This window comes from Peromyscus maniculatus, chromosome X, assembly GCF_049852395.1.
Source record: "Peromyscus maniculatus bairdii isolate BWxNUB_F1_BW_parent chromosome X, HU_Pman_BW_mat_3.1, whole genome shotgun sequence".
In the NCBI taxonomy this organism is placed as follows: domain Eukaryota; kingdom Metazoa; phylum Chordata; class Mammalia; order Rodentia; family Cricetidae; genus Peromyscus; species Peromyscus maniculatus.
The window spans coordinates 55716660-55735272 of record NC_134875.1 but is presented as its reverse complement, the minus strand read 5'-3'; the positions used below and the strand labels follow the sequence as shown (position 1 = coordinate 55735272).

The following is an 18613-nucleotide window of genomic DNA, read 5'->3' as shown; positions in this document are numbered from 1 at the left end:
CGAGACACGGCAGCTCAGCTTTAATACCAAAGTCATCTTGACCTTCAAGAAATGTGAGAGAAGACACCATCAGCTAAGTACCAGAAGCCTTGACAAGAGTACATTGAAGATACAGCACCACATTACTTAATTTTCTAAGGTTTTTAAGTCATTATCCATCACTACTAATATTACAACTATTTTTGTTCAAATGGATCAGGCAACAGGGAAATGTACAAGGCACAGAATAGGCAAACACAGTTCTGAAACATTAAGGGTTTATACTATGTATGAATTGTGAGCATCTTCTAACTTATCATTTTAGTCTTTAATTTTCTTTCCCCTTTTTTACTTATTTGTCCTCATTCTGTTCCTGAGTACTAATGTTTTACAAGGTAGAGTACAGGAAGAGAACACCAGGAATATGGACGTGATCAATTGCAACATCACACCCACCATTGTCCAGCCAACTAAACCTTTGACCTGTCCTAGTGTCCACCTACCAAAAAGAAGTAGACAGAAATAGGCTTCTCTATGCAGCACACACTCACTTTTACACACTCATACACAAGCCAGGTTCTATTATCATGACCAGGAAATTCTCCCAAAGAGTGTGATAGATTCAAAGAAGAAAGAGTTCACCAGTGCAAACAGCCATGTGAAATCTGCTCTTATATACAACACAGAAATTGATCAGGCAGTTGAGGGGCAAGAAACCCCAAAAGGACAAGTTCCACTCTTTCACAGCCTGAAGTAGAAATGACCTTGGCTTTCTGGCTGGGATACCAGAAGGGAACTCTGGCTTCTCACCTCCTCCTGAATTAGAGCCTCAGCTTGAGGGACATTGGAAGTTGTGACGGAGACTCCAGTCTGGACACTAGTCTCCACTGGGAAACACCTTTGTCATTGGAGCTGGGTTTTCATGATGAACTTGCCATGTCTATTCCCAAATGTTATCCCATCTCTTACATGGTTTAGGGACTCTTGGGGTATGTGTAACAGTACTCTTGGAGGCCATTGAGGATGGATACCAGAACTCTGATGAGGCTCTTTAAGGAAAAGCTCCTTCCTCCTGATGGAAGGAATGGAGGCCATCTCTGCCTGTGGCTGTCTGGAGACATGATAGTGTAGATGACACTGAAGAACGATGTTACATACTATCACATCGTCCCTTAAGAGTTAGTTAAGCTGGGTCTGTCAGTCATCAGGTGAAGCAACAACCCCTCAGGCAAGCTGATTTTCCTGGAGCCGTGCTAAGGAGACAGAAGAACAGTTATCTGCACAATGAGACGATGTACTTTTCCCTCTCAGAATACCACCTTCGGCAGGGCAGAAGCTTGCAGAGCTTTCCTCCCACAGCACTGTGAACCTGATCAGACAAGTGAAGCTTTTCAGTTTTCTGCTTTCTGTCCCTCCCTAAGCCTGCGCATGCTTTCCCTGGTGCTCTGGGCTTTCTCACTGTTTCTCTGTAGCTGCCCCATCTCCTCTACCACATGTCTGCTTACAACAACATGGTTGTCTCTCCTTCTTCTCTAGCTTCCTCCTCTGGGCGGCTGCCAAGACCCACAGCTTGCCTACCCTGGAGTTTTTCCCTCAAAACTGAGAAAAACTGTCCTTGAGCTTCCTTCTGACTCCATTTCTCCATTTATTAACAAGACTAAGAACTCACAGTAGACCACTCCAGCTTCCCCAGTATCACAGGGGTCCCCACAGGGTGAACTCAGCTCTTCAGGAGTGTACAGACGTGGAAAGTATGCTAGCCCCATGCTCTAGGTAGTTGGGACTGTTAGAATATTCTAAATAATGTTGTATTATGAAAATTGATTGTCATACCCACAGGACAGAATTATTTGCAAGGGTGGAAAGTACATTATAAAAAACTGGAAGATGATTTTTAGCTGGTCAGAGTAGTATTGTGTCATGTGATTTCCAATGTGTGGGAAAACAGGCACTTCCACATTGTGTTGTCAGGAATGTAATTTGTCAATAGGTTATCCGATGTAAAGTATTATTATAAAATATAGATCTTATGATTCTGAAAGAACACCTTCAAGATTCCATTATTACAAATGTTTACAAGATATACCTTTGTAGGCAATAGAAAGTATGGGAATAGAAAATTCCCATCACTTGAAGGCTAGTGAGAGAGATTTTAACATATCCCAGACATGGGTCACTGTGGACATAAAACTCATACTTGAAATTTCAGTAAAAAAATTTAAAATGGTGCCAGAGAAACAAAGTCTCAAGCAAATACGGCCAGGGAAAGAACAAACATAGCTTATCATCACATCTGAGAAATAAAGTCCCTGCTAAGAAGCTGTGTCTGGCCATGAACCTGTGGCTCTGGGAAGGAGCCTCCTTGACCACAGACACTGAAGGACCATGGGAATTTCAGTAGTCTGGAGACATAGGAATTTCCTAGGTTCAGAGACTATTTACTTTATCTTGGGCTAGTGTTAGGAACAGCTGTTCTCTGCCCCACTCTGTATCTGAACTTACACCTCTTAGAAGAAAACCCTCTCAGAAGCTGTTAACTTAGAACTTTGTCTTGTGATCATAAATAAAAGTCACTTAGAAGCTATCAACTTAGTAGAGCACTATCTTCCACCAATCCAAGATCTAAAAATGACATCAGACAATGTTTTAGGCCTATAAAAGAGCTTCTCCACTCTCAATGTTTCCCCTTCTCTGGTGTACCTATCAATGTAGATTAAACTAGCCTTGATTTAAAACATATTTTATGTGCTGTAAACACATTAAAAAGACGTGAATCCACTTCTTCATTGGAACATGGAATTTGGGGTAACCTACATCAGTGTCCCTGTGTCATGGTCACTCATAATGTCTCCAGAATAAAGTACTCCTTATTCCCTTTAATATGGACCTGAGATTTTTACATCAACAATTCAAAAATGACACAAATTCACTTTTTTTGTGCAGATCTCTATCCAGAGGTCTCAGAACATGAAAACAACAGAAAACCTTCCACTTCTGGTAGCACAGAACTTTCTCTTTGATAAGGAAAATGATCTAGTTTCCCCCTAGAAGCCACCAGTGTCCCTCAAAGATTTGAACCTTTGAATGCCTTCCATTATTTGTCTTCTGGTTGTACTTCACAACTGTGCCATAAGGTGGCTCTATGATAAAATAACTTAAGTGTCCACAAAGAGATAAAGAAAAATCTTGGAGCCAGGGATGTACACCCTGGTAGAATTCTTGTCTGGCATGGATATAACAAACAACAACAGAAATGATCTGGGATGGCAGTGTAACTCATTAGCAGAGACTATGCCTAGCTAGCATTTACAAAGACAGTGTTTAGATTCTCTGCACCACAAAAATGAACATATAATAATTCTTTAAAATGAATGAGGACCCCATGGGAATGGAAATAAGCAGAGTGCTGGAGAGGTCCCCAGATATCCACAAAGATGCCTCTCCTATAGACTGCTGGCAATGGTTGAGAGAGTGCCTGAGCTGACCTCCTCTGGTGATCAGATTGCAGAACACCCTAACTGTCATGATAGAACTCTTGTCCAGTGACTGATGGAAGCAGATCCAGAGATCCAAGGCCAAACCCCAGGTGGGGCTCCAAGAGTCCAGTTGGCAAGAGAAAGGAGGGATTGGAAAAAGCACAGGGACAAATACCAAGCTGGCAGAAACACATGAACTGTGGACCAATAGCTGGGGAGCCCCCATGTGGCTGGACCAGGCCCTCTGCATAGGTGAGACAGTTGATTGGCTTGAACTGTCTCGGGGGGGCCCCCAGGCAGTGGGACCGGGACTTGTCCTTGATGCATGAGCTGGCTTCTTGGAACCTAGGGCCTATGCTTAGACACTTTGCTCAGGGGTCGAGTTCTTTTCTCATGCATCAAAGGTGTCTCTTGCTCATATAATGGTGCATACTCTTCTGATACATCACTGTATTGCACAGTCATTGTATCTTCCCATATTTACACACTATTTTCCACTAGTAGAACTACAGGAAAGAACTTCCACTGATGCTATTCTTTTCCATTTAATATTCTCAAGATTCCTCAGGAACTCATGAGTGCTTGTGTTTCGACATATTAAAAATATGTTGTATGAATTGCTCAATGAAATCACTACCTATCCTCCCCATTAGTAAGTGATCTCAGGGGTAAGAGATAATAACCCAGTGTTTAGAATTTGCTTGCAAATGTTTCCTCCTGGTGTTGACACAACTCAGTGTTTTTATACAGATCTATCAGTATCCAGTATCTTGGGATGGGATGCCTCCCCCACCTCCCACCCCTGCCCAAGCAAAAAAGAGCTCTTCTTGCCCCTTGTGGCCGGAACTTCCCTTGCCACCTCCCTGGTCTCTGCAGGCTTGGTGGGATGTCCTGGGTCATTCCCTCATGACAACAGCTCACCTATCTGAACAACTTCAGGTAGCAATTGAGGCTTCTGCATCATCCTTGTCCTCCCTCCAGAGGCAGTTAACCTCCCTAGAACAGCAGGCCTTGGACCTGCTGACAGCAGAAAAGGGTGGGACATGCCTTTTTCTGAGGGAAGAATGTTGTTATTATATTAATGAGTCTGGAATGGTAAAAACCCAGATAAATAAGCTACATAAACTTAGCCTAGAGCTACATAAGCAGCAATTGTCTGCCGCCACAGATAACTGGTGGAGATCATCCACGTTCTCCCTTTTGATGCCTCTCGAAGGACCATTAGTCAGCCTTTTGTTATTTATAACTTTGAGTCCCTTTATAATTGGCAGGCTAATCCAGTTCTTCAAAAAAAAAAAAATACACTCCCTGGCATCAAAACCTATACAGGTTCATTATCATCAGCTCGAAATGCTGGATCGAGGATGTGATCCCTATGATATTTCTCAGTCCTCGTCTCCTTAGGAGCAGCATAAAGTCCAAACCTATGCTTATTGGCATCAGCCAGTATGGACACCGCTGGGAGCAAGGCCAAGTACTGCAGGGGAAGGCTGATTTAATAGCTTTGGTTCGGATTCCCTGAGAGACAAACCTGACATGCATTGAGGTTGGTATCTAGAGGCAACAAAATGCCTAAGCCCTCTCCTCCCCAAAAGGTAGCGGCTCTAGGAGGAGTCAGGTCAATGTCTCCCCGAGCCGGTAAAGGTCCACCACTATTCAGGTGGGCACACTTCCTCATATAATAAAATAAAGGGAGGAGATGCCAAGAACAATTGTAAGAGCCATGCCATATTGCCTGCCCAAGTTAAGTTTCTGTTCTCCAGTACTGACCCACTTACCAGAAAACTGTGACATGCCTGCACAAGTCCTGAGTTATTATAAAATAACTTAACATTTCCTTATCTTTCTGCTACACTGACCATTAGTAACAACGTTTTAGCAACCCAGCACTACCCTGATCTTTTCCCAAAGAAAGCTTCCTGGTCTGCTTGCTATAACACTTGCCTGAGCAAAATAAAAATTTGCAGCTTGATGAGAATACCTGTCTTACTGTCAATTCTTTGTGTTTCTTGTCCCTTTCATTCGCCATTCCCCCTTCTAGAATCTCCACTGAAGATTCCACTGGTCAGGAAAAATATTGATCCAATTGCATCGTTCCCAGTATTCTGCCACTGTAACACACTGGTCAGACTGTACTTCTGAGAGCACGAGATCCCAGCTTATCCAGAGACTATATAGTAAGAGCCATATGGAAAAAATGAAGAGAAAGTTCAAAGAAACAGGTAGATCTAATTTTAGTATTTTATTTAACACAAAGTGTCAAAAACTCTTTTGACTTGGAAACAATGTAAGCAAATCACTCATTACACTGGCATATTAGTAGGTCTTTGAAATTTTGTGCATTATTATTATCATGGTACCAGCATTATGGAAAATATGAACAAATTTGAAATGTATCACAAAAGAAATATGACACGTTAATATTAGTATATTTTAACATGCTTTTTCTTACTAACTTGGAAATACAAGGTTACCACAAAATTAATAAAAAACAAATATTAACTGTTTTGTCAGTATTCTTATTATAATAATGCGTGTAAAATATAGCTTGATACATTTACCAGTATCACTAGTAAAAACAAAATTCAATTACAGTTATCTGTGGTCAGACTAAAACCAAGTATGACCTCACTTTAAAAAGAAAACAATATAAATTTCTAAGCTATTGCTTTTACTAATTTACTTCAGTAAGGAAACATTATGTGAATATGATTACTTACAGTCTACTCTTTTTGTTAGTCAGTGAAATGTTGTCATTTTGGCATTTCAACATGTGGAAGGAACAAATTCTAATCTTATATCTTTACCATGTCTTTGTGATGCAGTATACTGTCAAGAAATACAATTGTTTATTTATTATTTTAACAATACAAGTAAGATGTTTTTATGTGTCCATGTTCATGTGTAGGAGGAGGTGTGTGCACTTGCTTCTCTCTCTCTCTCTCTCTCTCTCTCTCTCTCTGTGTGTGTGTGTGTGTGTGTGTGTGTGCTCATGCACATGCTCACGTGCATGCCAAAATTCAGTATCTGGCATTTTCTTCTACACATATTTTCTGAGGCAGGATCTCTCACTGAACCTCGAATCACTAATTTGCTAGAATGTCCGGCCACATGATCCCAAGGCTCTTCCTTCCTCCACCTTTTCACACTGGGGTGACAAGTGTGCACTTGGATGCTCAGCTTTTTACACAAACGCTAGGTTCGGACCTGAGCACAGGTGGGCTTGTGTGGTAAGCAACTGGAAGACTGAAGCATTCCTTAGCCCTCTGCAAATTATCAACTATAGACTTTACACACATCATTTCTAAGTATGTCTAGGATATGCAAACTGAACTGATAATTATGTTATGTTCTGGAGAATAAGATAAGTTGGACTCAGTACTCACCCATGGCTAGTATGTATCATACCAAATGGGGCACAGCTAATGGAAAAAGAATCACAATATATATGGAATGATTTATACAGCTAAGGAAATGACAGGATTAAAAGAATTGGGAGTAGAGTAAGAGAACTAAAGGAAGAAGGGGGAATATTACAGTAAGGACCCTAAATCCCACCTAAAAATTCATGTGACAAAGGCTGGAAAGCCAGCTGAGGACTTCATGGGAAGTAGTGGAAACTTTAGCGCAGACCTACATCAAGAAGTAGGAAATGATCTTTATGTTCTTGAAGGTTCTATTGATACCTCAGAGCCTCTGCTGTCTTTCTTTCCTGGCCCCACTATTAAATCCTGATGGATTCCCCAAAGCAACCAAAACCAGCCTAAAGTAACTTAGGGGATGAAAATATTGTCTTCAAGAACCTCCAACCCTTCCACAAATACAGGCAGGAAAGGGTGTCATTGTTTTGCTTTGTGTGATGTACCAACAAGCGAACCAAACACTGTGGACAGAGATAGAGCAAACTAGGACTTGATCATCCTGTATTGTACACAATACACAGCACTGTGGTCAATAAAATGAAATATATCAATAGTAGACCAGTGATACACAGGAACTCTCGAGGTCCTCCATCTTTTCTAAATTATTCTGTGTAGAAATCAGTTACATACCTATATTCCCAAAGTGTAATTTTCTATAATATATATATATATGTGTATATATATACATATATATATATAGTGGGGGGTCCAGGAAATAACATTTAGTACTTAAATAGTACATATCGGTAGAAACTGTGTTGGACTGTGAAATTTATTCTAAGTAAGTGATCCAGTTCATGTCAGGCCTCTCTGCAAGTGCTAACATCACCTTCAACTGTAGTTGAACAATAGCAAGCTTCCTTCGGTCTAAACTGCCCTGAAAAGGCCACAGTTCATAGCAATGTACAGGGATGGGATAAATCACATATTTTAGATTCTTCAAGGGTGTTAAATTATTCATGGTAGTCACAAGCATAGGCATTGTGATGGGGTTAGAAGCAAAGCACAGGACACAGAGTTGAGTACAACGAATCAGGGCAGGAATAAGGACAGAGATTGCAATATCATTTATAAGGCAATGATTCATCTCTAGATGCCGAAGAGTACCAGAGAGATTTACCAGAAGAGTTTGAAAAGGCTCAAAATCATCCCAATACATTGGGTTGTTGCTAAGATTCAGCAGCTTTAGGCGGGAGACCTGAGGGCTCAGGGCCAGAAATCTGAAGTCTCTGTGTGAAAGATCACAGAATGTCAGATACAAGAAATTCAGACCAGGTGGCAGGACTCTGTAGGGAGAAAACAACAAAAAAAAACTTGTGAAGAATGAAGATTGAATAAGGAAAAATATACCTTTATATCTAGAATAAACTACTTTTCACATGCATTATAATTGGGTATTAATGTGTTAATGTGTGCTTTAATTCACTTAATAGTTTTGTAACTCTGAGAATTTTTTTTTAGACAGGATCTTACTATGTAGTCCTGGCTGTCCTGGAACTCACTATGGAGATTATACTGGCCTTGAACTCACAGAATCTGCCTGTCTTTGGTTCCTAATTGCTGAGATTAAAATCCTGTGCCACCACATCTGGCTGAAAGTTTTGTTTTCAACACTGAGATACAATTTCTTTTAATCTTAAGAATGTGTACAGGACATTATATGATTTTAAGAAATATTAAGAGAAACAATTGAAAGCTCTTGATACTTACAACATTATCCATTGTATATTTCAGTTCACCTTTTTAGTGGGGAGGGATCAGAAAGTGTAGGCAACTGAAAACTCCCTTTGGTAAGTCCCTACATACCAACCTCTACTTTCATGGCCTATGCCTTGGACATTACATATCAGTAAATTGATCTGACATTGTGAAGTATGGGCATCTATGATGAGGTGCATCAATGCTACAGCAAAAAGTCTTCCCCCATCTCAATCCCTGTTCCTCTTCATATCTAGAAGGCTAGTGTTTTTCACCTTTTATTTCTGCACTTGTCTGTACATTGCTGGCTGCTTAATTTTTGTAATTCTTTCTCTAGTTTCAAATTCCCAAAAGTGACAAAGTGGAAAGCATAAAAGCTTTTCAGGAGTTTAGGAATACCCAAGAATGTTTTCTTTCCTGTCTCAACAGGCTCTCCAGGAAACCCAGGGCCCTGGCCCAAACTCTTACCTGAGCACTCTGTCCAGATGACCTGTGAGACAGAATGAAGAGAAGCTGACTTCCTTAAGGGTGTTCATACGTTGCAAGTGACCTAGGAAATTTTTAAAGAGTTTCCCACCCAGAGATCTAAAAGTGACTTTAGACAGACTGAGGCTCTCTAGGTGGTCCATCTGAGACAGGACATTGGTGATACCACTCAGTGAACCCATATCAATTGACAACTGACCAACACAGTTGAGATCAAGAAAATTCAGGGTGCATTTGCTGTCACACAGTTTATCAACTTGCAAATCTCGACAGCATATGTGCAAAGATCCTGAACTCTCCCTAATTTTACTTGTAAGCAAAACCAAAAATTCCTTTTCCACTAAGGAGCCATCTAGGGAAAGATCCACTAGTAACTCTACAGGCCTGGGGAACTGAACCATGGAATCTGTATTCACAAAATGATGCTGCCCTTCTATTTTCAGGATAGAGCTGTCAGAATAAGCACAAGAATGAGAACAGAAAGGTTCCTTGATGCTGTCTTCATGGCATGTGGTCCTACAGTCGTTGTCTTGCCTTAAATCTAGGATCCTCAGTTTAGGTCTCCTGTAGGGGTAGAGGAGATAGAATAGTTGAGAAATAGCCAACGATAATGATACCAAATAGAATCAACAATGACATCTTAGACCTAATTCTTTTATCCATAGCTGACACTCCTTGTCCTAATTATCAACAAATCTTTCTCATGAAAATTCAGCCTCCCCCCCAATCCTTTATACACCTTAGATCCCCTCCAGTCTTAAAGCTCCTGTCTTTCTCTTATGTAACACCTGTTACATAAACCCATCAACAGACCTCTCAGTAACAGATTTCAAAATGAACACTGAATACAATCAGTAACAGATTTCATAATTAACATTAAATACAATCAGTCTTTAATGTGTTACCAAGCTTGCGGGCAACAGTCTCACACATTTACTTGTTTCTCCTTCTGGGAGAGTAGCAGGCTGTGGTATAACCTCCTCTGTCTTTCCATGTTTCTATTATCCAGTCTTACCTAGAAGCAGAGTTCCTTGAAGGACACACTGGAAGATTCTCAATCATGGCTTTCAGGAGTTCATGTTGAGGCTCCTGTACAGTTAATGACCCAATATGGAGACAGTAATAGGGCCACACTTTCACCATCTCACTCAATATATTCTTATGGCCACCCTCGAAGGCAGCAATGAACAGTGGAACAAAAAAGACTCTTGGCATATCCTCCAGAGCTTGGATTGCTACAGACTCATTTCTCAGCAGACTCTGTATAGCGAGATCCAACAGTGTCTTTGGGTTCTTTGCATCCATCTTTGTGAACCTGAATCAGAAGGAGAAATATTTAGAAGTTCTAGGAAAACATATACAGTCTCTTCTTTGCAACCAGCGCCAGCAAAGTAGAAATTTAAAGAATAAATGAACCAGATAGCCAAAACTAGATACATCTACTATAGACACAGATTAGAAAGTGACTTGTGAGTGTATAAAGGGGTATGTGTGTGTGTGTGTGTGTGTGTGTATTACTATTCCCCTTCCCTTGTGTATAAATTATGTATATGATAAAAAAAAAAACATTAGAAATGGGTAGTAAGCCAGGAGGGCAGTTGTGGCACATGCCTTTATTCCCAGCAGTCGTGAGGCAGGGGCAGGTGGATCTCTGTGAGTTCAAGGTCAACATGTTCTACACAGCAAGTTCCAAGTTAGGCTCCAAAGCTACACAAAGAAACCTTGTCACCAAAATCATGCCCCCCCCCCAAAAAAAGAAGTCATTATTAAGTGAACAGAAAACAATTTTGGTCACTTAGCTACATGACTCCAGTATTTTCCCTCCATAGTATATAAGCTATAATGAAGAAAAAGATAAATCTACAAAACAGTGGTACAACAGAAAATATTACAACACCAAATTCATTGTAATTAAAAGAAAAAGAATGACATTCCAGCCCTTGCTTTGTCTCACCCTTGTCACTGTATTTGTGGCAGACGAAGACACCAAAATGGCCCAAGGCAGACACGAAGGAAGATGGTTAACAAAACTTAAAGTTGACCTTAAGCATATTCAGAAAATCTAGTCATGAAGTAAGCCTAAAGATGAAAAAGAAAACATAAAATCAAAAGAATGCAGTACAGTTTATGGCAAAGACTTCAAAACTGTTCCATTCAAAGCTGTATGTTGTCTCACATCTGGAAAGTAAGAGATAGTCATCTGATAATGGAATACTGACTTCTGGGGTCTGGGATCAGTGCCAGGGTTGTGGTGGCAAAGCACAGTTGTATACGATTCATGTAAGCTAGAGGTTGGTATGGACACATCACAATGAGTCTCATCAAGATGTGTTATGAATATGTGTTATAATCAATGAATATCTAAGGCATATCCAATAAGTGATATGGAGGTTATTTTAAAACTGCAATCTTTAAAGACACAGACTGTGGGAAGAATACATTGATGTGGTTAGGAGAAACATTCAAGAAAATTTGTTGATGGTGGAAAAAGAAACAAAATGAGGGGGATTAAGAATCTTGTAACACATGAAAGAGTCAGAAAGCTCCTAAGTTTTTCTTCTACTTCAGGAACAACAATAAACCCTCTAAAAGACGTACACAACACTGATAAACAGGAAATAACATGATTACATTAGATAGCTTCTAAAACAATATGAATAAGCCAAATATAGAAAACTTCCAAGCAAAAACATTAAAACCATAAGAAAATAAAATTAATGTTACTCATTACCTACCTAATACAGTACGTTGCTACAGCATCTCACACAAATTATGGCATTGTCCTTGGATAAATGACTTGATGACTAAGATAAAATTATCACACTTAAGAACAAAGAAGTGGTACTTATTCTTGAAGCTTCCAGGTTCTCAGGAACACTGTTCATGCAGTCCTAAAAGCCTGTCCCAGATTCTTCAAATGATGGTCTTCTGTTGTATAGCTCAAGGTGTAAGAGAGTTTAAGTACATCCTATTTGGGAAGAACTTTCTTTTGCGTGAAGAAAACCTCAAACAGTCTTGAAAGAAAGGGACTGGGCAGTCTCATGAAACAAAGCAGCTGATTTCACACATTGTTACAAATGTTAGTGAAATATATTCAAGAAGTTGCTGTTTGTGTTCTATTACAAGGTCACCATGTTCCATTCCTAGGAATATCTGTGAATATTCCAGTATTTTGGTTCAATATTCAGTTGTGGATGTGCCTCATATGACTAAATAAGGACTCCAGATTCCATTATAAGGGTTGTGGAGCAATGCTATTTAAATTTGACTTTTCCCTGACAAACTCAGCATTTAAAAAAAAGTTCTCCCTTAGTTGATGTATAAATTTAATTCAAAAATATCTACATTTTACTGAGTTATACAGCCTGATGGTAAAGCTCATATGTGAAAGAATACACAAGAATAGCTATGAAGAGAGAAGGAAGACACTTGAGAAGAGACTCCTGACACCATACCAAGAAAATGAAAACTTTCTAGAGAATTTCTGCAATTATAGTGTCTTATCACTTCAATAAGAACAGACAAATAGCTGAATGAAATAGGTTAGAAATCTTAGAAATAGAAGCCAACATGGTTGGACATCAGTGTTTAATGAAGGGCTGAAAAGATTGGGTGGCAGATAAGAGCACTGACTGATCTTCCAGAGGGCATGGATTCAATTCCCAGTCCTGAAAACCATCCATAACACACTTTAGTTACAGGGGATCTGATGCACTCTTCTGGCTACTAAGGGCCCTGTACAAACTTGCTACACAGATATATAGGCAGGCAAAAAACACATACACATAAATCATAATTAAAATAAATTAAAAAAAAACAAAGGTGACGTGGAGAAGCCACTAAAGGAAAGACAGACATGCAAGGTATAGAGTGAGATACGATTTAAAACAAAACAAACTTAAAGTAGATTCATAAAACACGCCATGTATAGAGTAACTAAAAATTGATTTAAAGATTTAAAGAAAAAACTTAAAGTAGATGCATGATTTATGCCATGTATAGAGTAACTAAAAATTGAGTTAAATCTTTAAGCAAAGAGTGAAATCACACAGCTTCTTGAAAAAAATATGACAGGTTTTCTTTAAGCTTAATGTAGGGAAGGGATTTCTAAATGTCACTCAAATACTAGAGGTAATGAAGGGAAGCAATAAGTGATCTGACCAAATGAAAATCAAAGAATTTAAAAATATCAAATACAAGCATTTCAAAAGAGAACTTACAGTCTAAAATGATGTAGTAGTAAAACATTCCAGACAAGTTGAAACTCTGCTTCCTATATAAAGAACTCAAAAACTGAGGAACAAAGGTCCAAAAAGGTATGAAAATGAAGAAAAGATATGAACTAACAGTTCACACAAAAGTGTCATGAAGAGACCAAACAAATAATAAATGTCTCCCAGCACTCCGGAGGCAGAGGCAGGCGGATCTCTGTGAGTTCGAGGCCAGCCTGGGCTACCAAGTGAGTCCCAGGAAAGGCACAAAGCTACACATAGAAACCCTGTCTCGAAAAACCAAAATAAATAAATAAATAAATAAATAAATAAATAAATAAATAAATAAATAACCAAATTTAATGACAATTAAATGTAGTATATTAAAATAATACTGATTTATAGCTTAGTCTCTGGTAACATATAGGCAAAATTACAAAGTGATTTTGTTCTATTATTAGTGAAATGGTGAGGAATAAAGTGTAACATGTCTCTGACAATAAAGATGGACACCCCTACCCCAAACATCAGCCCAAGATTCTCACAAACATTAATTCAATCTGGGAAATTTGGGACTGTGACTCTGCTGTTGGCTCTAGTCCACATAAAAGGAAAAATATTTTTTTTCTTCAGTGTCTGAGGGATATCCAGTCAGATGCACTCTGGAGAGAGGCTAACTCCAATGTAAAGTATTATTATAAAATATAGATCTTATGATTCTGAAAGAACACCTTCAAGATTTCATTGTAGACAAGTGTTTATAAGATGTACCATTATAGGCAATATAAAGTACAGCAATGGAATTTTCCTGTTACTTGAGGGCTGGTGAGATAGATTTTAACACATCCCGGTTATGGATCACTGTGGACATAAAACTCAGACCTGATAATTCAGTAAAATTTAAATTAGTGTCAGAGAAGCAAAGTCTCATGCAAATATGATCATGGAAAGGTTGAACATAGTTTATCATCGCATCTGAGAAATAAACTCCCTGCTAAGAAGCTTTGTCTGGCCATGAACCCGTAGATCTGGGAAGGAGCCTCCTTGACCACAGGCACTGAAGGACCATGGGAATATCAGTAGTCTGGAGACAGGAATTTCCTAGGTTCAGAGGCTATTTACTTTATCTTGGGCTAGTGTTAGGAACAGCCGTTCTCTGCCCCACTCTGTATCTGAACTTACACCTCTTAGAAGAAAACCCTCTCAGAAGCTGTTAACTTAGAACTTATCTTGTGATCATAAATAAAAGTCACTTAGAAGTTATCAACTTAGTAGAGCACTATCTTCCACCAATCCAAGATCTAAAAATGACATCAGACAATGTTTTAGGCCTATAAAAGAGCTTCTCCACTCTCAATGTTTCCCCTTCTCTGGTGTACCTATCAATGTAGTTTAAACTTGCCTTGATTTACAACATTTTTTTTTTGCTGTAAACATATTTTGAAAAAAAAAACATGAATCCACTTCTTCATTGGAACATGGAATTTGGGGTAACCTACATCTGTGTCCCTGTGTCATGGTCACTCATAATGTCTCCAGAATAAACTACCCCTTATTCCCTTTAATATGGAGCTGAGATTTTTACATCAACAAGTCAAAAATGACACAAATTCACTTTTGTTTGTGCAGATCTCTATCCAGTGGTCTCAGAACAGGAAAATGACAGAAAACCTTCCACTTCTGGTAGCACAGAACTTTCTCTTTGATAAGGAAAATGATCTAATTTTTCCCTAGAGGCCACCAGTGTTCCTCAAAGATTTGAACCTTAGAATTCCTTCCAGTATTTCTACTGTCTTCTGTTCATACTTCACAACTAAAGCACAAGGTGGCACTATGATAAAATAACAAGTGTCCACAAAGATCTAAAGAAAAATCTTGGAGCTGGGGATATAGTCCCTGTTAGAATTCTTGTCTGGCATGGATACAGCAAACAACAGAAATACTCTGGGGTGGCAGAGTAACTCATTAGCAGAGACTTTGCTCAGCTATCATTTACAAAGACAGGGTTTAGATTTTCTGCACCACAAAAATGAACATAAAATAATTCCTTAAAAATCCAGTTTAACCAGGCATCGTGCTGCACAGTTTTGATCCCAACACCCACGATACATTAGTAAGCAGATACCTGTGACTTCAAGGCCAGACTGGTGTCTATGGATGTTCCAGGTCATTGAGGGCACAGGGAGATGCTGTCTAAAAGAAATCAGTTTGTGTACCTAAGTAAAAAATTAATTATTCTGAAAATCCTGATAGGTGTAATGGAGGACCATGTACTTCAGGTTTCCATTAGAGTAACAAATATCTTTAGACTACTGGCTTATACAGCAAAAAGCTGTTTTGCTTATAGTGTGTAAACCTCCAGTCCTGGACAGTTTGACTCTGTTGCTTTTGACCTGTGGTAAGGCAGCACCATTTGATTGAGTGCATGGTTAGCAAAACCAGCCCTCTCATGGTTAGGAAGCACAGGCAAAGAGACAGACCTGGGTTCCCTTGATCCATCCCTTCAGAGGCACGACCCCAATGGCATAGGGTCTCCCACAAAGTCTTGCTTATTAAAAGTCTTACCTTCTCCCAATAGTGTTGCCTTGACAACAAAGATTCAACAAATAGATCATTGGAGAATACCTAAGCTTCAGTCCAAAGCACATGCTAGAGACACACTAATATACTCCAAGTGTCCACATTACAAAATGTCAGGTAGTTCTGGAGTTTGGTGGGAATCACCAGCATGTGCCAGGGAAGGCAGGGGTGAGTGGAAGCAGATGGAGATGCTGGTTCTGGACTTGGCAGCAGTGTGCAGAGCAGACAGGAGAGGAAGGGACTCCAGGACCTGGACAAATTTGGAGACACCTGTGAAGGGATGGCATGTTGGAGAACCCACACTCTACTCCAGGAGAGAAATCTCTACAGTGTGCAGAGCTCAATCTGCACCGAGGCAGGAATAGATGAAGATTGAGTAGATTGCAGATTTGGGGTCAACAGCAAACAGAACTGTCTGAATGTGCATGCGTGGAGATTTCAACACAGAAACACTGTTACAGTGAACATTTAAGATATTTAACTGGAAACAACTCAAAAGGACACAGCTGTGGTGCCGCCTAGTGGCCAGAGTCAGCATTTTCCCTCTGAGAGTCTGAACAGCTTACTCTGTAGTCTGGAAAGTGAGACCAAGTCTAGGAACTTGAAGGGATGGTATCTGTCTGAGCTATGAATATTTTAATTACTGGATGTGATCGCTTTATTTTTATCCATTCCTAGGATATCTAACTTAAACTGATAATCCCAAGCCCTCTCTGCAATGAGGGAAAAACTGCACCTGGGAATATATAATGCTAGAGGAGACACAATCACATCCTCACCCACATTGGACACATACACTCAAACTAACAAAACATAGTTTTATCCATTTTGTTCCTCCATAATATTGGATACAATGCATGCTTTTCCAAAGATCTGTATATCCAAAATACTTGCGTTAATCTGCTCAAAATTATCCTGTGAATTTTTTAATTATGAAATTCTTGTTGTCTTCACTGCAGAAATTTAAAAACTAGAGAAAATGAAGTTATCGAGGGAAATCATTTTCTCAGTGGTCCAGTTTTCTTGTGAGTCAAAGATGTCTCTTGCTCATATAATGGTGTACACTCTTCTGATACATCACTGTATCCCACAATCATTGTGTCTCCCCACATATATGCACTATTTTCCACTAGTAGAACTACAGCAAAGAACTTCCACTGAAGCTATTCTTTTCCATCTAATATTCTCACGATTCCTCAGGAACTCATGAGTGCTTGTGTTTTGACATATTAAAATATGTTGTATGAACTGCTCAATGAAATCACTACCTATCCTTCCGATTAGTAAGTGATCTCACAGATAATAGATAATAACCCAGTATTTAGGATTCATCTGCAAATGTTTCTCCCTGGTGTTGACAAAATTCAGTGTTTTTATACAGTTAGAATGCAGTTTTTTTAAGAAAACTTTTTTTTATTCTTTGTGGATTTCACAACACATATGTCCATCCCATTCATCTCTGTGCCTTCGTATCTGCCCTCAGCCCTTGCAACCATCCCCACTAAATAAAATATAAGAGAAAAAAAAAAGAGAAAGAAATAGGGAGAAAAAAATCTTGTGGTGGAACCTGTAGTGTGGTCCTGTGAATCACACAGTATATACTTGTGTCCATATATCTTTACTTCCAAGAGTACATTGCAAAGAGTCATTGGTCTAGTTCAAGGCCTCTGACTTTTGCTACACTATGGATGCTGATCCCTCATGGTGCTCTGCTTGGATATCCTCACCCTGTCATGGAGATCCTGCAGCTTTGGATCTGCAGGTCTGGCTTCTTCATGTGCTCCAGATTATAGATGGGTGGATGTTGGGGTGGGCCAAGTCACAGCTCTGGTTCTGGGCTTTGGTTGTTGCTGGGTTATCTGCCAGCTCTCCCCTGTCCTCACCACCAGGGTGAGCTCTCCGGCATTGCCCCAGTTAGTTCACCCTATTCAGGAAGGAGCAAGGGGCAGGACCAGTTCTCCTGTTTTCATGACCCCAGGGTTGGCTCTCCCACACCTACACCACCAGGGTCAGCTCTACTGTGTTGCCCAGGCAGGTACAGGGGCACCCTCCCTTGTGTTACAGCTGGTGAGGGGCAGGGACAGCTCTCTTGCTCTTAGGACCCCAGGGCCAGCTCTCCCTCCTCCACAGGTGGTGAGGGGCAGGGTGGAGGGGAAGGCATCTCTCCCTCTCACATCCCATCTTATGGCAGATGAGGGGTGGGGCTAGATCTCCCATGCTCATGTTCTTGGGGTGTCTCACTAATGCCCCTGTCAACAGGGTCAGCTCTACTGTGCTGCTCAGGTGAGATGTAGGGTCAAAATCATCCCACAAAATCGGTTTCATTATGGAATTTTCATAAACTTATTTTTAATTTTACAGGAAATCACAGTTAAGAAACTTTGATTTCTAAAGAGATCTTGGACTGTTATTGTACTGAAAAAAATAAAGGCTGTGGTATTTTTAAGGTCATACTCTTTTATATTGTGATATTAATGTGAGCTATTGGGGATCAACAAGGAAAGGTTATAGTTCAGTAGTCATGTTTGTGTGGCAAGTTGACAGGGTCAACTGCACTGGTTAGTTTTTTTGTTAACTTGACACAAACTGAAGTCCTGAAGGAAGAGAAAACCATAGATGAAGAACTGTCTCCATCAGACTGACCTGTAGGCAAGTCTCTGGGGCATTTTCTTGATTAATGGCTGATGAGGTAGGGCCCAGACCAGTGTGGACAGTGCCTCCTGGGCAACTGGTCCTGGGTTGTACAAAACAGGTAGCTCAA

The 18613-nt window shown here is 39.9% G+C and overlaps 1 protein-coding gene across 1 annotated transcript; it reads right to left on the bottom strand.

Annotated features, from left to right (window-relative positions):
- Positions 1-7520: 7520 nt before the first annotated feature.
- On the bottom strand, positions 7521-12056 carry LOC143270823 (melanoma antigen preferentially expressed in tumors-like). Its single transcript, XM_076561957.1, has 5 exons — positions 11797-12056; positions 11016-11140; positions 10077-10376; positions 9044-9625; positions 7521-8163 (listed from the first exon to the last, which is right to left on the bottom strand). Exons 3-5 carry the CDS (start codon positions 10364-10366, stop codon positions 7650-7652), a joined length of 1386 nt encoding a protein of 461 aa, XP_076418072.1. The 5' UTR covers positions 10367-10376; positions 11016-11140; positions 11797-12056; the 3' UTR covers positions 7521-7649.
- Between the last annotated feature and the right edge of the window lie 6557 nt (positions 12057-18613).

Coding starts and splice junctions, on each gene's coding strand:
- LOC143270823 (XM_076561957.1), bottom strand. CDS start 10,366: ATGGATGCAAAGAACCCAAAGACACTGTTGGATCTCGCTATACAGAGT. Junction 9,626..10,076: donor TCAAGGAACTCTGCTTCTAG/GTAAGACTGGAT, acceptor CTACCCCTACAG/GAGACCTAAACTGAGGATCC. Junction 8,164..9,043: donor CATCTGGACAGAGTGCTCAG/GTAAGAGTTTGG, acceptor TTCTCCCTACAG/AGTCCTGCCACCTGGTCTGA.